Raw genomic sequence first — 18,536 nt, 5'->3', positions numbered from 1 at the left:
GGAAAAAATAACATAACTGTAAAAATTACAAAATGATGTTAAATTGTTGTAACAATTTTTTATAAATAATGAGATGGCCAAGTCTCAGGGCTCACCTGAAGGCCTAAATATATAATACAGGGCTGGTATTATATTAAGTTAATATGGTAAACAAGAAATATGCTTGATGGTAAGATCTATGAATAAATAACAAAGGTAGAGTCACTTCCAAATTTCAGTGCTGTGAGACATCACACCATGCTTATAAGCATTCTGGGACTTATATAATTATATACATATTCTGGGAAAGATAATCAAATGTAAACAAATTTAATAAATGTATTGTTCAGAGTAAGATATTTTAATTTCATCGTATGTACCAAAGATTTCAAAAGACAGTAAAAAGATCTATATTTTGTATACATTAAAGTTTTTCTTTCCCTGGATATGGTATAAAATTTGATAATATTTTATTGAGCCTCGGCATAATGTAATCTAATTGATATTTGTTACACATTTCATTATGAATCAGAGGTTGTGTTGAAATTTTAATATCCCATATTAAAATTGCCTTATTACAAATTTGAAGCATTTCCAAATGAGTTTTAGTTATTTAAGAATGCATTTTGTACAAAGAAAATTAAAATGAAATCTGTTTGCATCCTAAAATTAGTACCTATAGTAACGAAAATATCTTATGTCTGTAAATAATGTTGGCTTGTACTATGTGTATAATATTGTAAGCAAATTGAAAGACATTTGTATTAGAATTGTGTTCTAAAAAAAACGTGTATTTGTACTTATATTCACATGTAAGAAGTTATACTTCTTTGGCATAACAAGATAAAAATCTTCTAAAAATATTATCCGTCGCATTATCCTGTTTGTAGAGAAAACGACACTAATAAAAGAAAAAATGGGGGCTTACATAGATTAAAAGAAAGTTTTATTATAACGCATTATCTAGTTAAATAAATCTTATTTAGTAATGTAAAGTAATTTGATTTTTCTGAACTCAATAATTATTATTTATACCTATTACTACTTTATTTGTACACATTAAATAATAATGTAATAATTTAATTAATGACTAGCTAATTTCATGCTGTCGATTTTTCGTTATGATATGCTCACGCATCATAAAAATTTACTCCAATAATTTTTCCCTAATGCGCTAAAAGAAGTATAACTTCGAAAATACTTCATCAAGTATTCCATTTATTATTAAATTTTATTTTAGTTGATAATATCATGTGATATTTTATTAAAACTTGACTAATTCATATAAATAAAACTTTTAAATTAAATAAACCTGTACTTTTAAAAATAATAATTGAAATTCTTTTTATTGAACTAAATATCACATATACATCTACAATGCCAATAAATCTGTGATTTTGGAGTATTCTTGTCCTTCTACATTTGGGTTGACATTAGCTTCTGGCACAAACAACTTGCTCTGAGGATTATAATGTCTTTGCACATGTTTCCTGAGCTGATGTCCAGTAACAAACTTAACATGGCAAACTGGACATTCTTTAGTGGGACCAAAATGTTTCCGCCTTTTATGCTCCATCCTTCTTGATGCTGAGAGGAAGCTCTCTCCACATAAGTCACAGGGAAAGGGCCTCTCGCCAGTATGCAGTCGTATGTGATAGACTAAAGCCGCCTGTGTTACAAATTTATTGCCACAATGCTCACAGTGATAATTCCTCTCTTTGGTATGTTTCACAATGTGATTTCTTAGTCTACTAATTGCATCAAATTTTTTACCACACCAGTTACAAGATAGAACATTACCAAAACCATGATCAATTTTTAAATGTGATCGTAAACCATTCTTCCTAGCATATCCTTTATTACATATGTCACAAAAGAAACTAGGTTGTCGTTCATCACTTTTGCCACATATTTTCAAGTGATATTTATATGTATGTTTATTAACAAATGATTTGTTGCAGCGAGCACACTTGTTTACGTCATGTTTGTCTAGGTGAGCTCTCAGATCCTTCTTGGATGGGAACTGAACAAAACAAAGTTTGCATATAGCTGCAATGTGATGCAACTTGTCATGGTGCTTGAGCATTCTGTTAGTGCTGAACATTTTTGAACACTTGGGACATTGTATTCGCTTTGGATAGTGCACTCTCTCAGCATGTTCTTCCAGTTGGAGTTGTGATGCGAACACTTTAGTACATTGCGGGCAGGGATAACGTGTGTCACTGTGCACCCGCATGTGTTTCACAAGGTGGCAGTTGGACTTGAACCTCTCCCCACATTCCTCACATATAATGTTCGAACTTTTCTGCCGCACTTTTACATAAGTTTCTCTACTTTTGAGTATATCTTTTATTTTTGCAAGCACAGTCTTTTTGCTTTTCAATGTGTGACTCTTCTTACTTGTAAACATAAAATTTTCGTTTTTATGAACCATCAAATACACTGTTTGTACATTTGGTCCAACTGTGTTAGATTGGTCTAATGTTTTGTTAAACTTATTTAATACATCGTTCCATCTGTCATTTGAATGTTGGCAAAGTTTACGAAATAAATATGAGTTCATTGTCATTGAGGCACAATTTGAGCACAGCTCTTGAGGTAACTCAAGTTCTGATGTTACCTGAAATGAAGCAACGATACCATCATAAAACAAGTGATTGCTTTAGGGTCAGTGGTTTCATCATAACCTATCTTGAGTATAAGATAAACCTCTCATTGAATTTATAATAGAGTAACTTTATGGCATAGGAAATAAGATTCAATAACTAGATTAAAGCAGCAATAGCCTAGTTGGTTGTGGAATGGACTGCAAAGACAAATGTCTGTAAGTTCAAATACCAAAGGCACACACATCTAACTTTTCTAAAAACTTATGTGTGTATTTTTAGTCCATTATCGCTTGCTTTAAGCAGTGAAGGAATATATCGTGAGGCAACCTGCATGCCTGAGAAGTTCTCTATTGTAATTTCAACAGTATGTGAAGTCTACCAATCCAAACTAGGCCAGCTTGGTGGACTAACTGTTAATCCCTCTCAGTGGTAGAGGAGGCCCGTGCCCAACAGTGGGACCGTATAATATAATACAGGGCTGTTATTATTATACTATCATAAAGAGCTTTTACTACTGATAAAAATAAACAAATTTATAATAAATTTGTTTATGTGTGCATGTGTGATGAGTACAACATTTGATAGCTATACTCCTTACAAGGTTCCAAAATCCTATAAAAAGATATTTCACAAAAAAATATTTCTAAAAGGGGTGAAATAGGGGTTAAAATGTATGAATTGAGCAAAGCTTACAGAGTAAACTGACAAATATTTACCCTTATAAAAGTTTTACACACTAGTACCCACCCCTAATTCTTGTAGCATGTCGGAAAAAGTCAAAGTTTCATCAATATACGGCCTTTGGAACCTCGTAGTGTCTTCTAAAGATATCACTGCTCCTTCAGTCGAAGCAAAACATAACCTACAAACGTGCTCTGTTTCGCCCGTTAAGTATTTTAACGCAGGTAATGTTACTTCCACTTCGTTTTGCATGTTTACTTATAAAAAGTGCTAGCATTTATTACTTCTTTATTATTTTCTCAATATAATTATAGAGTTTGTCGGCTATTTTTTAGGATTCATCAATTGACAAATAATGACATATGGAAATGTCAAATCAGTGTTGCCACTCATCATATAACGGATTCATTCAAATCTAATCTATACTATTATATAGAGCTGAAGAGTTTGTTTGTTTGTTTGTTTCTTTGAACGCCCGAATCTCAGAAACTACCCAACGGGTTTAGATGAAGTTTGGTATGAAGATAGTTTGATACCCTGGGAAGAACATAGGCTCCCGGGAAAATATAAAGCATGACTTTTATAACGGAAAACTTTAGCCCGACAAACTTTATCAAGCGGGCGGATTTTTTCAGAAAAAATATGTCTAAAAAATTGGAATTTCTTTCATTTTATCAGGGGTAGGTGAAGATGTTATTACACCCATATTTCAAAAATCTATGTTAGGTCTCATGTATTCAAGTAAATATAAACACATACATAATCGAATAAAAAAATCTTTAATAAAAATATTATATTATGTGTGTTTACAAAACAAATATGGAAAGAAAAATATTTAAAAAACGGTAGTAAATAATTATGGTAATGAATAATCTAGAGAAATTAAAGTAATATAAAATATCAATACGATTATTAAAAAAAAACTGCAAATTATGAATGATTCGCATGAAACGATGGCATGCTATTTCGCATAATGAATTTTATTGGGAAAATTGTATGTGCAGCGCAGTATGTGTAATCAATGGGTGACTTGGGTCGCAAATAAGAAATATTTAAATGTTTCATTTTCAAAATTATTCACGGCTTCAATTAATTCCTTATAATCATTACGATCGAAGTTATGTTGTAGCTTTTCTATTAGATACAACGCAGCTCTAGCTTCTCCTCCTGTACTACCTTCCAGGATACCTTGTATGACGGCCTTTAAAAACTTAAATTTAGTTACATCATAAATAAAATACTCTGAAAAATAATCTGTCATGCCCATACAATACAACTCCACAACGGATTCAAAATAACTTTCCGTCAACTCTTTTATTTCTTGTGCTATTTTTCTACCAAAAATATTACCTACCACCTGTATGCCTTCGGTTATTCTCTCTTTTCGTTATTAAGTATACCTGGCTCTGTTTGTATGCTCAGTCTAATAGATTTAAAATACAACATGGTCAGATAAATACGTACATAGGTTACGAAATGTAATTCGACTGGTAAATATTGTCGCATCCACCTGACAATGTTTTCTAAGACAGGCAGGGGTGAGATGTAAGTGTTGTCAAAAAACACTTTATTGTATTGCAAAGTTGACAGGATCTCTCGAAATATGTCCATGAAAGCCTGAGAGTTATTGAGAGATAGATCTAAACATTTTAAAAAAGGTTCTCCGAAGTAATTGAACCGTTTCGTTTGTGTCTTTTCCGATTTACAAAGTAACAAGAATTTAACTAACACTCTTATGTATATGCTAGAACATAGCTTATATTTTTTTTGCTTGCATTTATTGGGGTTAAATTCTTGTAGAAAATCTAACAACAATTCTTCAAGGAAATCCTCCTTTGTATAATGAAGTAATTTTTCTATATTGCTTAAAATGATCATTGCTTCGTGATGTTGTTCTTTTCTCAAAGCCTTATAGAGTATCGCATAATAGTCTGATTTGATCGTTAAGGGCACGTTAACCTTTCTAATCATATAGCTACGTAAATAGATGCGTGTCTCCGTACACAGGTCAAATTTGTTAATTAACTGCTTGAAAACTTCGAACACACGTGGATCGAAATCGGGTCGACCATGGAGATATTTCAGAGCAGCCTTGAGAGTAGCAGTAGGCCTTAAAGTGGCAGCTGTGATAAATATATGTGCTTCTTTTCTTGTTCTCTCCACTAGTACCAGAGCCACTCGGACTGTTCGCTTCCATGTCAACAGTTCGAGGACGTAGTTATCGACATCTACAATTGGACACACAAGCACTTTATTAGCAACAGCTTTAGCTCCTGCGGCTGATAAAGCCATACTGTTCATGTCTAGTTTCGGTCTTCCTGCATGCATGTTAGCTCGGATCGCGGCCGCGAAGCGTGTTAGAGACTTATTTTTAAGATCCAGTGACCCCAGGTAGCCGAGACACGCGCCCTGCAGTATGCACAGTGGTCGTGCTATTGACTTTCCGACAAATTTATTATTGAGGACACGTTGTCTCATTTCAGTTAGATAACGCTCCATCATACCGGAGCTTTCTGCAAAATATATAGCCATCTTGCGTAAGAACTGTTCCGGATGAATTTCAGCTCTTTCAACTAAATCAATGAACGTTGATACATTAAGCACTGAAGTGTCATGTCGTAAAGCATTTAAGTAGGAAGCATCCGTTTGTATTAAAGGGAAGAATTCTCGGAACAACGTTCGGCGAGCGATTTTGGCTTCGAATAAACGTCGAAGAAGGCCCTCTGCAGCAGGAGAGTCGCGCTTTGCTAAAACTGCCACGGCCGGTATCAGAGCAGAACTTCCGATGTCTACTTTATACTGTTGAAGCATGTCCAGAAGTGACGTCAGTAGCTCCGCCTGTCTTACTGAACTTGACTGCGCGTTAGCCGCGGCCAGTAATAACTCCGGTAACTTTTGTTTTATTATTTTACGTTCTTCATTATTGGTGGCATACTCGTCGAGATTTGAAAAGTCCTTTAAGAAAGCTTCTCGTATTGCGGGTTCACACGTACCAGTCCCCAGTAAACTTCTTATGACAACTGCGTGTAGACCTTCGCGACAGTCCGCTTCCGACTCGCTGCCATCTAATCCGAGCCCCCTCGCGAACTCTAACAACGTTTCCCAGGAGTGTCGGGGCAGACGCCACACAGCGGCGCGTTTTACCAGGCTCCTCACCACCGCGGCTCTCACATTTGTTGGCTCATTCAAATGCTGCTGCAACAACTGCAAAAGTGACGCAACTAGTTCCGGCAGTCCTCCACTCTTGCTCACAAGTACCAGCAAAATGTACTGCCGGTTCTGTGGCGAACTCTCTTCTTTTATTTTCTTGCGTAGTTCAAATAATGTACGTTCAAAACTCGTAAGGCGATATTTATCAAAAAGTTTATCGAGGTATGTTCGCACACGAAAACATAAATCTCGGCTTGCTGAGCATAGACGGATACATTGACGCATTTCACCTAACTTATCAAATTCATCTGAACACATTAAGTATGAATCACTGTAACACTTGACATAGTCTTCAAATATATGGTGATTATATTTTCTCTTCGGTAATGACGGTATTTCATAGGGCCAGGAATTGACCAGTTCACCTGCAGCTTTTTTCTCAAACACAAGTTTTTTGAAAGTTGCTCTTTCATTCAACGGGATTTTTTTAATGAGTGGTTCCACGTACTTGTAGTCTATTCGGCGGTTGAGATACGATGCACGAGCCAGCGTTAAAACGAGCTCCTTGCAATCCTCGGAGCTCAAATACTCCGCTAGAGTTCGCGTGTTTAACAACATGCCTGCGTACAGCTCTGGCTTTTTCTCGAATCTTTCCCTGTGGTGAGCCATTATGTGTTTCGTTAGAGAGCGATTGTACCTATTATCGAAATATTTTTCTGTGATTTCGAAAAATATGTCAGCGTCCAACTTTAACACCACTTTTAAACTGTTGTAGATTTTTTTTTGCTGAATCAAGAATTTTTCTTTTAGTTCATCGTTATCGAGTATATTATCGAAATATATCTTCGCCACTTGCGGACACTTCTCACATAAAATTTTGAAGTGGTGAGGCGAGAGTTTCTCTAAAATATTTGGCGCTTCTGATATTATAAACTTGACGTGGCAGCGGCCTAGAAATTTTATCGCGTAATTGAATTTGCTTTCTGAGTAATATTTATAAAAATCTTCACATCTTTGCGGATCTCTTAAATGTAGATACAGCCAGTTCTTAAATTTACTCACAGCTGTAGTGACCATGTATGGATATAGGTTTTCTTCCAAATACTTGGGATGAATGATGCTCTGGTGTTGTTGTTCCAAGAGCCACTTGGCTTTCAACGCCCTGCTGACGTACAACATGTCTTCGTCCTTGATGTTTTGCAGAATGTAGTCAACATTTCTTAATTTCGAGGCTAGGTCTATCTTGAAGAGTCTATCTACAGGAGTTTGTTCTGGTAGATCTTGTATCTGTTGGATTGAAACTCCTTGTTGCATTGCTTTAGTGACTAGAGAGTTGAGGTGGCGATGCCGGTGTCCCAAATTCTCTCCGGTCAAAAGGATTGGTGTGAAGGGTGACATCTGTAAAGTATCAAAACAAAACATTATTTAAAATAGCTGTTCGATATTTATTATACACTAAGTACAACGCCTCCAGATATAAATCTATTATCTGCATATATATATAACATCGTAAATATTGATCCATTCATCCCCCCATCAGTAACATTCGGCTCGTATTTCAACTCAAGAGATGACACAATCTTTTTTTTATCGAATATTGATTGTTCATTTTAATTGTCTACTATATTTCTAAACCGTTAGTTTTATTATATACTTACCTTCATTTACAGTATACACCTAATGAAAATTAATAGTTGACGTTGTAGTTATTCTACTTATGTAATCTATACTAATAACTTATACGAATGTCATAATCATCATATGGAACCAACTGTTATATAGTGAGTACTGCAGGTAAGTATTAATCATTAATAATAATTAATTAGACAGCTACTGTTCCAAACTAGTTATGTAATTAATGGACAGGAAAAATGCTTACCGTTCTTGATTTTTGAAGATTTAATTTAAATAATAAATACCTATCGCATATTTTCAGTCACCGATGAAATCAAAATCAATATTACTAACACGTCAATAAGTAGCTTATTTGGTAACAGAGAAACAATTAATTCACCGAAGAAATTAAAATGTGAAAATATCATAACGAAGAAAAAATACCACAAGAATCACATTTTATCAAACACTTTACGATGCCAAAAATCATAATAAACACTAGGCGAGTGACAGCATGGTTTGGCCCCTCGCTAAATGCTATTTGGTTCGATCTTAATAATCCGTGGTTTGGCCTCTCAATTTAAACATACTCTATGGTTTAATCTTGTTGCCAGACCTAGGGTTATTAATGCAAAATTTTAGATTGTTTTGTGTACTTTGTTTTCCAATTTGAGTAAGTAAGTATATTCATATTTACACGTCGCGATAAAATATTTGTTTGACATTATTATTTTTTTTTGGTGACCCAGAATAAAAAAATATAATATACTAGTTGCGGCCCTTCTGAGCCATACAACTTTGTAGGTATTCAATTGTCTGTAAGTATATTAATCCCGGATATCATAAATCTGCGTACCATATATGTGCAATAGTATCTGCATTTATTTAAAAAAAAAAAAAACAATATCCAAACTTTTGGATTGCGTACCTTAAATATATTGTTTTTTTAAATACGTACGTACGTAATTTAGTTAACGAATAATACAATAATAGGTTCGAAAAAGAAGTTTTTTAATACAAAAATGCATTTAACATTTCCAGTTTTATTACAAAAAATTCTTTAAACACCGTTTAAACATGTGCTTAGCTAATAAGTGTTTAATGCTAAATACCATGTCTAAAGTCTTTCTAAGTTTCTGCATTATAAAACAGTGTTTAAAAATTGTTTATATAACACCCGTTTAACTACAAAAATATTGTAGTAACACTGCAACATTTTTGACTGTCAGCTGTCAAATTAGTCTATTTTCCCCCCAGGTGCCTGTCACTGTTTGTCAAACTATTATTCGTCAGTTTTGTTGTGCAACTATTTCAATGACTAAATATAAAGAGGACAGGCCTCAAAAGTTAGCTATATGAATAAGTTATATTTATGTCAGGGAAATCGACGCAGAATTGTCAATATATATGTCTATCTCTTTTACTCAAAGCTTATTTGGAACGCAACAAACAAAGACAAAAATAATTGCTTTCTTCGAATATGACACTATTTCGTTTACTTCAACACACTGGGACCGCCTTGCGGCAGAAACGCCATTTATTGCAGCCCAGTCAGCAAGTACATGTAGTGTCAGACGATGTGAACAAATCTTCATAAATATTGAATTTAAAGTAATATAATTATATTCTCAATTGTTTAGTTTGTTTATTAGTGTATTTGTTAAGTTTCGAAAATGACTCAGTGTTGTGTGAAAGGATGCAAATCGAATTCACGCAAGAAAGACCCCGAAATATCTTTTCATAGGTTAGTAACTGTTTTACCGAAAATTAGTAAATATCTTTGTATATTTACTTTTGGATGTGTTTTTATCAATTAAAATTATATGTGGATCTTGTTTGATAAGCTTTGAACCCTTTTAGGCGTGATTTATATCCATTAAAATCATTATGTTTGTTTACACACGAGCTTAGGGATGTTTGTTTAGAAATTATTGATATCGATATTTTAACAGACGCCTGTTTATCAGTTACGGATTTTGTCTTTGAAAGAATGTTAGAGCCCATATCAATATTGTATTATCCAGAACGACAAACTAAGTGAAATTAGAATATTTTTTAAGTTACCAAAAAATTTAAATCCCAAGGCAAAATGAATTGAGAATATTGGGCGACGTGATTGGAATCCTACACCAAATACATATATTCGTTCTTTACATTTTGAGAAGAAATGCATAAACCACACGTTTAATTAACGCGAGTAAAAGATAACTGTTTTCCAACAATATTCCCGATAAGTAAAATAGTAATGATTATTATACTTCACCTAATAGTAATATTACTTTAATATATTACTATGAATAAAATTAGAATTATTACATAAAAGAATAAATAAACATAAAAGAAACAACACAAAGATGAAATGTAAGATATATTTTTACAATTGGCCGTCTTATGTTTCGAGCAACCTTTGCATGCACGGTAATAGATACATAATCATATTGTTGTTATTGCAAATAATTATTATAATTGATTATATTAACCACCATCTTTACGCTCATTGATTTTAGTTTGCTGAAACATAGTTATATTGCTCGATCAAAGAGCATAATAATCAAATAAAATAAAACCAACCAAATAATTGCTGACTACACAATACTATCTTATTCTTAATTAAGTAAATATCTTAATCTGTAAATTAAATTTTTAACAAGGAATAGTGCAACATACAAATATAGATCAAACACAACTGGATGTTTGTCACAACAGGTACTGCTTTCTTTAACAATTGTTACTTATAAATTAGTTTCAGTTTGTTTGTTTATATTATAGTTTGTTATGTTTATATTATGGTAGAACCTAACCCCTTTCGTATTTGATTTTTTGTTGGGCTTGTTTGTCTCTCTTTTAATTCTTCGATGTCGATACAAAATTTTCGGTACTAGCATATCACTATTGTAAGGGGCGGAGTCGGCGCCATTTTATGCATTAAATGTGCCGCATGTCACGTGACCATATCACTCATCCTCTATACTCTTTTATCATTGAACTATTTAAGATCAGCTTAGTCTTGAAATAACTAAGCATATCTTTCCGAACTTATTATACGTAAGATTGTGCATTGCTAACAAATGGTGCCAAAAAATTTCGTCGGTGTAACTAGTTATACTTTTTATTGCATTAGGTAATATACTTTTTTACCCGTTTATCAACAACGCTGTCTCGGTACTACATGATACCAGCATAAAAAATATTTACTAATTTAGGATTTTTTCAGTATATTTCTCTAATAAAAATACCTATTCAATTAAATAAAAAGCTTATTAAATATTTTATTACTTAAGACAAATCACGGATATGATACAAATGTTCAGCGAGTCGATATAACACATTATATGTCTAAGTTTAATGAAGGATAAAACTCATGTTATATGAGAAAGTCATCTAATTATCGTGTCGGAGTGCTTTTAATACAATGTACGATAAATTGAGGGGAGATCTAAGATGTTTTTATTAGCAATTTTAAAACGTTATTGGGGGAGATGGGTCACACGTGTCGCGCATATTTCGTGTTACGGCGAGGTGTATCGGGAGCAGTATAATTAGTAAGATAAAACGTGGATAATAGTAATTACCCTTTAAAACGGCACTTCTTTTTTTTGAGTTTTTTCTATGAAAATAAAAAAATATTTTCTTTTTCTATTCTTTTATGAATAGTCAGATGAAACCCCCGGTATGCAAAAATGGAAATATAACGAGACATAATAGATTTATTGAGATGTGTTTGTAGGACCACCTGTAAGCCAATCAACTTATTAAGTAAATTGGGGATTTTATAATTTAACCTAGCATCCCAGCCTCAGTATCACGAAGTTTATTTTTATTTCCACAGTCGATAGGCGTCATTTCAGTCTTCGAAAGTACAATTGAAAATAACTTTCAATGTTAATCTCATTGCATCGGAATGCATAATACTTAAACCACTTTTATTAAAGAATTTGTGAACAAAGTGAGGTGTAATATGATTAACAGTTTAAAACGAGCGTATCAAAAACATAAAATGTAAGTTATTTATATGTAGGTACCAAAGGGTAATGTAAAGACTAACAAAACGTAGAATATAAACTTAACACACGTTTGTAGGTACCTACACTGTACAGTTAAGGTATTATTCATTATCTTTATATAAATTTAAAACCCTAGGTCGGACGTTCGCAGGATAAGTTTAGAGTACGTTGTAATAACGCTTCTCATGTGTGCATAATAACTCATAAGTAAACATGCTGTAAACTTTCATTGAATTTATAAATAAATAAATAAGGTACACAACACCAAGTAGAAGTCCGGATAAGTATTAAGAAGAGCGAAATCCACATTTTTGTTTCACTGGACACAGCACACAATAATGTTCTTAGTCGTAGCATGAGAATCGGTATATAGAATGGAGCCCAACCACACGGCGTCGTCGCCTATATATGTGGCTGAAATTATAAAATGACTAATTTTCCTGGTATTTTTGCGTCAAGTATGTTATCGTGCTATATTTAGCATGTTTATTGTTTTGACGCATACTTTAGTGTTGCCAAATTAAGAAGTTTATTTACTACTCAACCGAGCTCTTACATAAAACGAATCACTTTCCTATTTTTTCTACAAGGTACAAGTGGAGAGATATGGACTTTGTTTCTATTTGTGTAACATTGGTATTATTTGTAAATTTTAAATATATGTTGCCCAAATAATTACATTATAATGTGCTAAGAAATGTGTTCTTCAGTTTAGTGAATAGTGATGCTTTTTAAATACTTTTTCAAAATTAGAAAATGTAGGTACAGTATTAGATACTTATGTTATAAATGAGGTAAAATCCTGATAAAATCACACAGCAAATTGCCAAATGGGCGATCTGGATTCGCACGTGCATTTTTATAAATCTGCATTTGTTTATCGATTTTTTAGGAATGTCTTTGGTGCTTACATCAAAAGCGCAGTACTGCGTTTTTTTTCAATTGCCTCTCGGCGTACTAATATTACCTAACTTGTACATAATATTATTTAAAAAAAAAAAAACCTTACATATAAGTTTACAATGTACTGTTTGTAGGAACAGAAAGCATATATTTTGTTAGATTATTTGTATAATATAAATTAGTATATTTGTTCGTTGGAGAATTTGCTTACATTTGCTGTTAGATTTCACGGTTACTTTCGTCATTAACCCAAATTTCCTTAATGAACACTATTTGCATTAAACTAAATAACTAATATAGTGATTTAAATAATTGTAGTCTTCTGTTCAATTACAGATGACGTCCTACACTTTAATTACTTTATGCAACTAAATCGGCTTTATGTATTCATGACCAATTAGTTGTATTTTATCGCTTCACAGATGTCATCCTTCACACCAATCATTTTGGTCGGAGAGAATTTGGGACTCCGACATCGCCACCTCAACTCTGTGGTCACTGAGGCAATTCAACAATGTGTCCCATTTCAACAGATACAAGATCTACCAGAACAAACTCCTGTAGATAGACTCTTCAAGATAGACCTAGCCTCGAAACTAAGAAATGTTGACTACATTCTGCAAAACATCAAGGACGAAGACATGTTGTACGTCAGCAGGGCGTTGAAAGCCAAGTGGCTCTTGGAACAACAACACCAGAGCATCATTCATCCCAAGTATTTGGAAGAAAACCTATATCCATACATGGTCACTACAGCTGTGAGTAAATTTAAGAACTGGCTGTATCTACATTTAAAAGATCCGCAAAGATGTGAAGATTTTTATATATATTACTCAGAAAGCAATTTCAACTACGCGATCAAATTTCTAGGCCGCTGCCACGTCAAGTTTATAATATTAGAAGCGCCAAATATTTTAGAGAAACTCTCGCCTCACCACTTCAAAATTTTATGTGAAAAGTGTCCGCAAGTGGCGAAGATATATTTCGATAATATACTCGATAACGATGAACTAAAAGAAAAATTTTTGGACAACCATCAGGGATTCTATAACAGTTTGAAAGTGGTATTAAAGTTGGACGCTGACATATTTTTTGAAATCACAGAAAAATATTTCGATAATAGATATAATCGCTCTCTCACGAAACATATAATGGCTCACCACAGGGAGAAATTTGAGAAGAAGCCAGAGCTGTACGCGAGCATGTTGTTAAACACGCGAGCTCTAGCGGAGTATTTGAGCTCGGAAGAATCGAAAGAGCTCGTTCTAAAGCTGGTCCGAGCCACCTATCTCAACCGACAAATAGATTACAAGTATGTCGAACCTCTCATTATGAGGCTTCCTATTAAAGAGAGATCAGCTTTCAAAAATCTTGTTTTTGTCGAAAAAACAATTGGTGAATTGGTTAAAGCCTGGCCATACGATAAGCCGTGCTTGCCAAGCAGAAAGAGTTACTACTTTCACGTGTTTGAAGATCGCAAACCTTCGGAATACAATACATGTTGTATGGAGGATGACTTCAGATGTATGTTAAAAAAAAGGAAGTTTGGTAAATATTGCGCCAGGATGGATTGTTATCAAATACCGCGTCGCACGTACCTCGATAAACTCTTCGATGAGTATCGCTTCTTTAGTTTCGAACGTGCATTATTCGAACTGCGTAAAAAGATTAAAAAAGAAAGTTCGGCACAGAACCGGCAATACATTATGTTGGTACTTGTTAGTAAGAGTGGAGGGCAGCCGGAGCTAGTTGCTAAACTCTTGCAGTTGTTAGAGCAGCACTGCAACGAGCCAACCAATGTGAGAGCCACCGTGGTAAGGAGTTTGGTAAAGCGCGCCGCTGTATGGCGTCTGCCCCAACACTCCTGGGACGCGCTGTTAGAGTTCGCGAGGGGGCTCGGACTAGACGGCAGCGAGTCGGAAGCGGACTGTCGCGAGGGTCTACACGCAGTTGTCATAAGAAGCTTGCTGGAGACTGGCGCGTGTGAACCCGCAATAAGAGAAGCTTTCTTAAAGGACTTTTCAAATCTCGACGAGTATGCCACCAATAGTGAAGAGCGTAAAATAGTTAAACAAAAGTTACCGGAGTTGCTACTGGCCGCGGCTAACGCGCAGTCAAGTCCAGTAAAGCAGGTAGAGCTACTGACATCACTTCTGAACATGCTTCAACAGTATAAAGCAGACATCGGAGGTTCTGCTCTGATACCGGCTGTGGCAGTTTTAGCAAAGCGCGACTCATCCGCTGCAGAGGGCCTTCTTCGACGTTTATTCAACGCCAAAATCGCTCGCAAAACGTTGTTCCGAGAATTCTTCCCTTTAATACAAACGGATGCTTCCTACTTAAATGCTTTACGACATGACACCTCAGTTCTTAATGTATCAACGTTCATTGATTTGGTTGAAAGAGATGAAATTCGTCCGGAACAGTTCTTACGCAAGATGGCTATATATTTTGCAGAAAGCTCCGGTATGACGGAGCATTATATAACTGAAATGAGACAACGTATCCTCAATAATAAATCAGTCGGAAAGTCAATAGCACGACCACTGTGCATACTGCAGGGCGCGTGTCTCGGCTACCTGGTGTCACTGGATTCTAACAACAAGTCTCTAAAATGCTTGGCGGCCGCGATCAGAGCTAACATGTATGCAGGAAGACCGAAACTGGACATAAACAGTACGGCTTTGTCAGCCGCAGGAGCTAAAGCTGTTGCTAATAAAGTTCTTGTGTGTCCAATAGCAGATATTGATAAGTACGTCCACGATCTGTTAACGTGGAAGCGAACGGTCCGAGTGGCTCTGGTACTAGCGGAGAGAACAGGCAAAGAGGCAGATGCCTTTATCACAGCTGCCACTTTAAGGCCTACTGCTACTCTCAAGGCAGCTCTGAAGTATTTCCATAGTAGACCCGACTTCGATCCTCGAGTGTGGGATGTTTTCAAGCAATTAATTATGAATTTTAATTTGTCTTCAGAAAAACATGTTCATTTCCGTAAAGCTTTACTGAAATTGGATGGAATACCACTTAAAATTAAACCAGAATATTGTGAATTGATTTTCAAAGCTTTGAAAAAAGAGCGGTGTCAGGATGCAATTAAAATCTTAAGTAACATAGAGGCACTACTTAGAGATATAAATGAAAATTTCATTGAGAACTTACTGCTAGATTTTCTACAAGAATTCGATCCCCAAACATATAAAAAGAATGATCGAGTTACTGACACCCATCTAAGAATGTTGGTAAAATGTTTGCTGCTTTGTAAATCTGAAGAAATACAGAAAAGTCGTTTTGAGATTCTTGGCACCCGTTTCTTGCAATTCTTGACAGTACTCTGTGATAAATTAGGAGGCGATTTTTTTAACGTGTTTAAAGAAGTCCTTATTAATTTACAACTTAACCAAGTATTCTTGGATGATACTTATGTTTCACCTTTACCTGTTATGGAAAATATATTGTCTTGGATGCGACATTCTTTACCGATCGAATTAAATTTTGACTTATACGTTCGTATACATTTATCAATGATGTATTTTAAGTCCATAAGACAGGGCTTGAAATCTCAGCCAGATATTTTTAACAATGAAAAAAGAAAACTAAGTGAAGGTCCATCAGTAGTCGGCTATATTTTTGGCCGAAAAATCGCCCGGGAAATAAAACAGCTAAAGGAAAGTTATTTTGAGTCAGCCATCGATTTGTATCATAATGGCATAAAGGGTTACTTTAGTGAGTACTTCCTGTATGACGATAGTAAGTTTAAATTTATGAAAGCAGTAATAAAAGGCATTTTGGAAGGTAGTGTCGCCGATGAAGCGAGGGTTGCGCTGTATCTCCTAGAAAACGAAAGATATAATCTTAAGCACGAGGACATTAAGGAGCTGTACGGCATAATGAAGAATATTGAAGACGAGAAATTTCGATACTTTTTATTTGCCGATGTATCTGAAAATCCCTTATATTGTTAAATTGTATAAAGCGAGATGAATATTTAAAACCCATTCGAGATACATGGAACCTAAAGTTATATAATAATGTAATACGAAATCGATTTTTCGTGTTTATTAAGTATTTAATAAAATTGTAACCACAATGTATTTATTGCGTAACTTTTACATTTATATTACTAATTGAAGTTAACATTACTTTTTTAAAATATGATTTTGAACACACAATTTATTATTATTTTAACTTTTCCCGTATAATTTCCTTAATTTATGAATTGGATTGGATTTGGAGTCATATTCTTTTAATAAAAATAATATACACTTAGCTTAATAAAAAATAATTCGTTGAGCCGCTCGGTGTCTCCTCGACGCGAGCTGTGGTCGAGGGTAAGCTCCGCGTAAAATTACTCATCCGACCTCTGTAGCTTAGTTAGGAGATGGACTCTTTGGACGAAATACTGACTGTTATGCTCCGATTGTTTGAAATGGGCAATGGACTATCGTTATAATGAAAAAATATTCACATCACTCCGTTTTCCATGTTTCTATTACCCATGTTATTCCTAATTCCTTAACTTTTGAGGGGTAAAAGTCCTCGTCGATCCTCGCACCAGATCCTGCAGCACCCAGTGCCTACTGTTTTGAGTATGGGTGAGGCAAAGCAGCACAAAAAAGTATCACGTCTTCATTTCAGACAAAATGTGTGTTGTGTGAAAATAAAATAGGCATCCAATATCACTTCGCCCGTCTCGGAAAGTGCTGGTCGTGCCACTGAGGCAACTTGTGCTCTTTTATCTTAAGACGACTTTAATCTATCGTTACCTCATAAAAGTTCTTGTGGTGCCAAATACTAAACTAACCCTATAAATTATCAACTAATCCCATAAAAAATTAAACACTAAGATAACTTTAATGTAACAACACAGCACATGCCAATGCCACAAAAGCTAAAGTTAAAGCCGAAGCCATGCCACGAAGGTTGATTCAAAGATAATTATAATATATTATATAGAAAGGTTGATTGCCGCAATTTTCACTCGAGACAGCTAAAAGTTTGAATATAACCTGTGGATATTGATATTACGTATGGTTTGCCGTTGATTGTTCCTAACATGCCATCGCTCAATATGATGCTGTACTCAATTGTAAAATTATTTTTATCTACCGGCGTAAATTGCATGATTTAATAAAGCAGTCTTATCCCGGCACTCGTGTTTGATTGCTGTGTCCCCATCAGTTAAATGACGGATATAAATACCCGAGGCATTAATTTTAGTGGACATTCTGATGTGTGCACTAGTATAATTCGCCGTCCGTCTAATAAAATATAAGAACTAAGACATTTGCATTAATATTCCTCCTTCTGTTTAATAGTGTCGATGCACACGGTTTGTTTAAAAATTTTGTCACAAACTGTACCTACTCAACTGTCGAGGTAATGTGGTTACAATTCGCTGTTTACAAAAATTATAAAATTAATAGCATTCATAATAAAAATTATTGTGGATTAGAATATCTATTCCTAGCACCGATTAAATATGTAGTTAATATCATTATTTTCAACCAGATGTATTCCAAACACTTGCCTCGTTCGAGCAAACTGTGCAACAACAACAAATACAACTTAATGATCATTCGTATAAAAGCATCAAACA

General features: G+C 34.7%; 3 protein-coding genes across 5 annotated transcripts; 1 reads left to right on the top strand and 2 right to left on the bottom strand.

Annotated features, from left to right (window-relative positions):
* Positions 1-1,344: 1,344 nt before the first annotated feature.
* Positions 1,345-3,652, bottom strand: LOC115448590 (zinc finger protein 1 homolog). 2 transcript variants are annotated; one of them, XM_030176064.2, is made up of 2 exons: positions 3,336-3,652; positions 1,345-2,599 (listed from the first exon to the last, which is right to left on the bottom strand). In XM_030176064.2, exons 1-2 carry the CDS (start codon positions 3,519-3,521, stop codon positions 1,352-1,354), a joined length of 1,434 nt encoding a protein of 477 aa, XP_030031924.1. In that variant the 5' UTR covers positions 3,522-3,652; the 3' UTR covers positions 1,345-1,351. The 2 variants fall into 2 exon arrangements, with proteins under 2 accessions (XP_030031924.1, XP_030031925.1); XM_030176065.2 differs by having other exon boundaries at positions 3,305-3,528.
* Positions 3,653-4,119: 467 nt separating this feature from the next.
* On the bottom strand, positions 4,120-8,812 carry LOC115448581. Its single transcript, XM_030176054.2, is given in 3 exon segments — positions 4,120-4,643; positions 4,646-7,817; positions 8,299-8,812. Coding segments are annotated over 2 exon segments (3,528 nt in total). The 5' UTR covers positions 8,299-8,812; the 3' UTR covers positions 4,120-4,287.
* Positions 8,813-11,739: 2,927 nt separating this feature from the next.
* Positions 11,740-18,089, top strand: LOC115448580. 2 transcript variants are annotated; one of them, XM_030176053.2, is made up of 2 exons: positions 11,740-12,032; positions 13,363-18,089. In XM_030176053.2, the coding sequence occupies exon 2, from the start codon at positions 13,363-13,365 to the stop codon at positions 16,900-16,902; it is 3,540 nt and encodes a 1,179-aa protein (XP_030031913.2). In that variant the 5' UTR covers positions 11,740-12,032; the 3' UTR covers positions 16,903-18,089. The 2 variants fall into 2 exon arrangements, with proteins under 2 accessions (XP_030031913.2, XP_037293268.1); XM_037437371.1 differs by lacking the exon at positions 11,740-12,032 and adding an exon at positions 12,655-12,795.
* The last annotated feature ends 447 nt before the right edge of the window (positions 18,090-18,536 follow it).

This window comes from Manduca sexta, chromosome 2 (assembly GCF_014839805.1).
Source record: "Manduca sexta isolate Smith_Timp_Sample1 chromosome 2, JHU_Msex_v1.0, whole genome shotgun sequence".
Taxonomy (NCBI): Eukaryota; Metazoa; Arthropoda; class Insecta; order Lepidoptera; family Sphingidae; genus Manduca; species Manduca sexta.
This window is presented reverse-complemented; position numbering and strand designations above follow the sequence as displayed.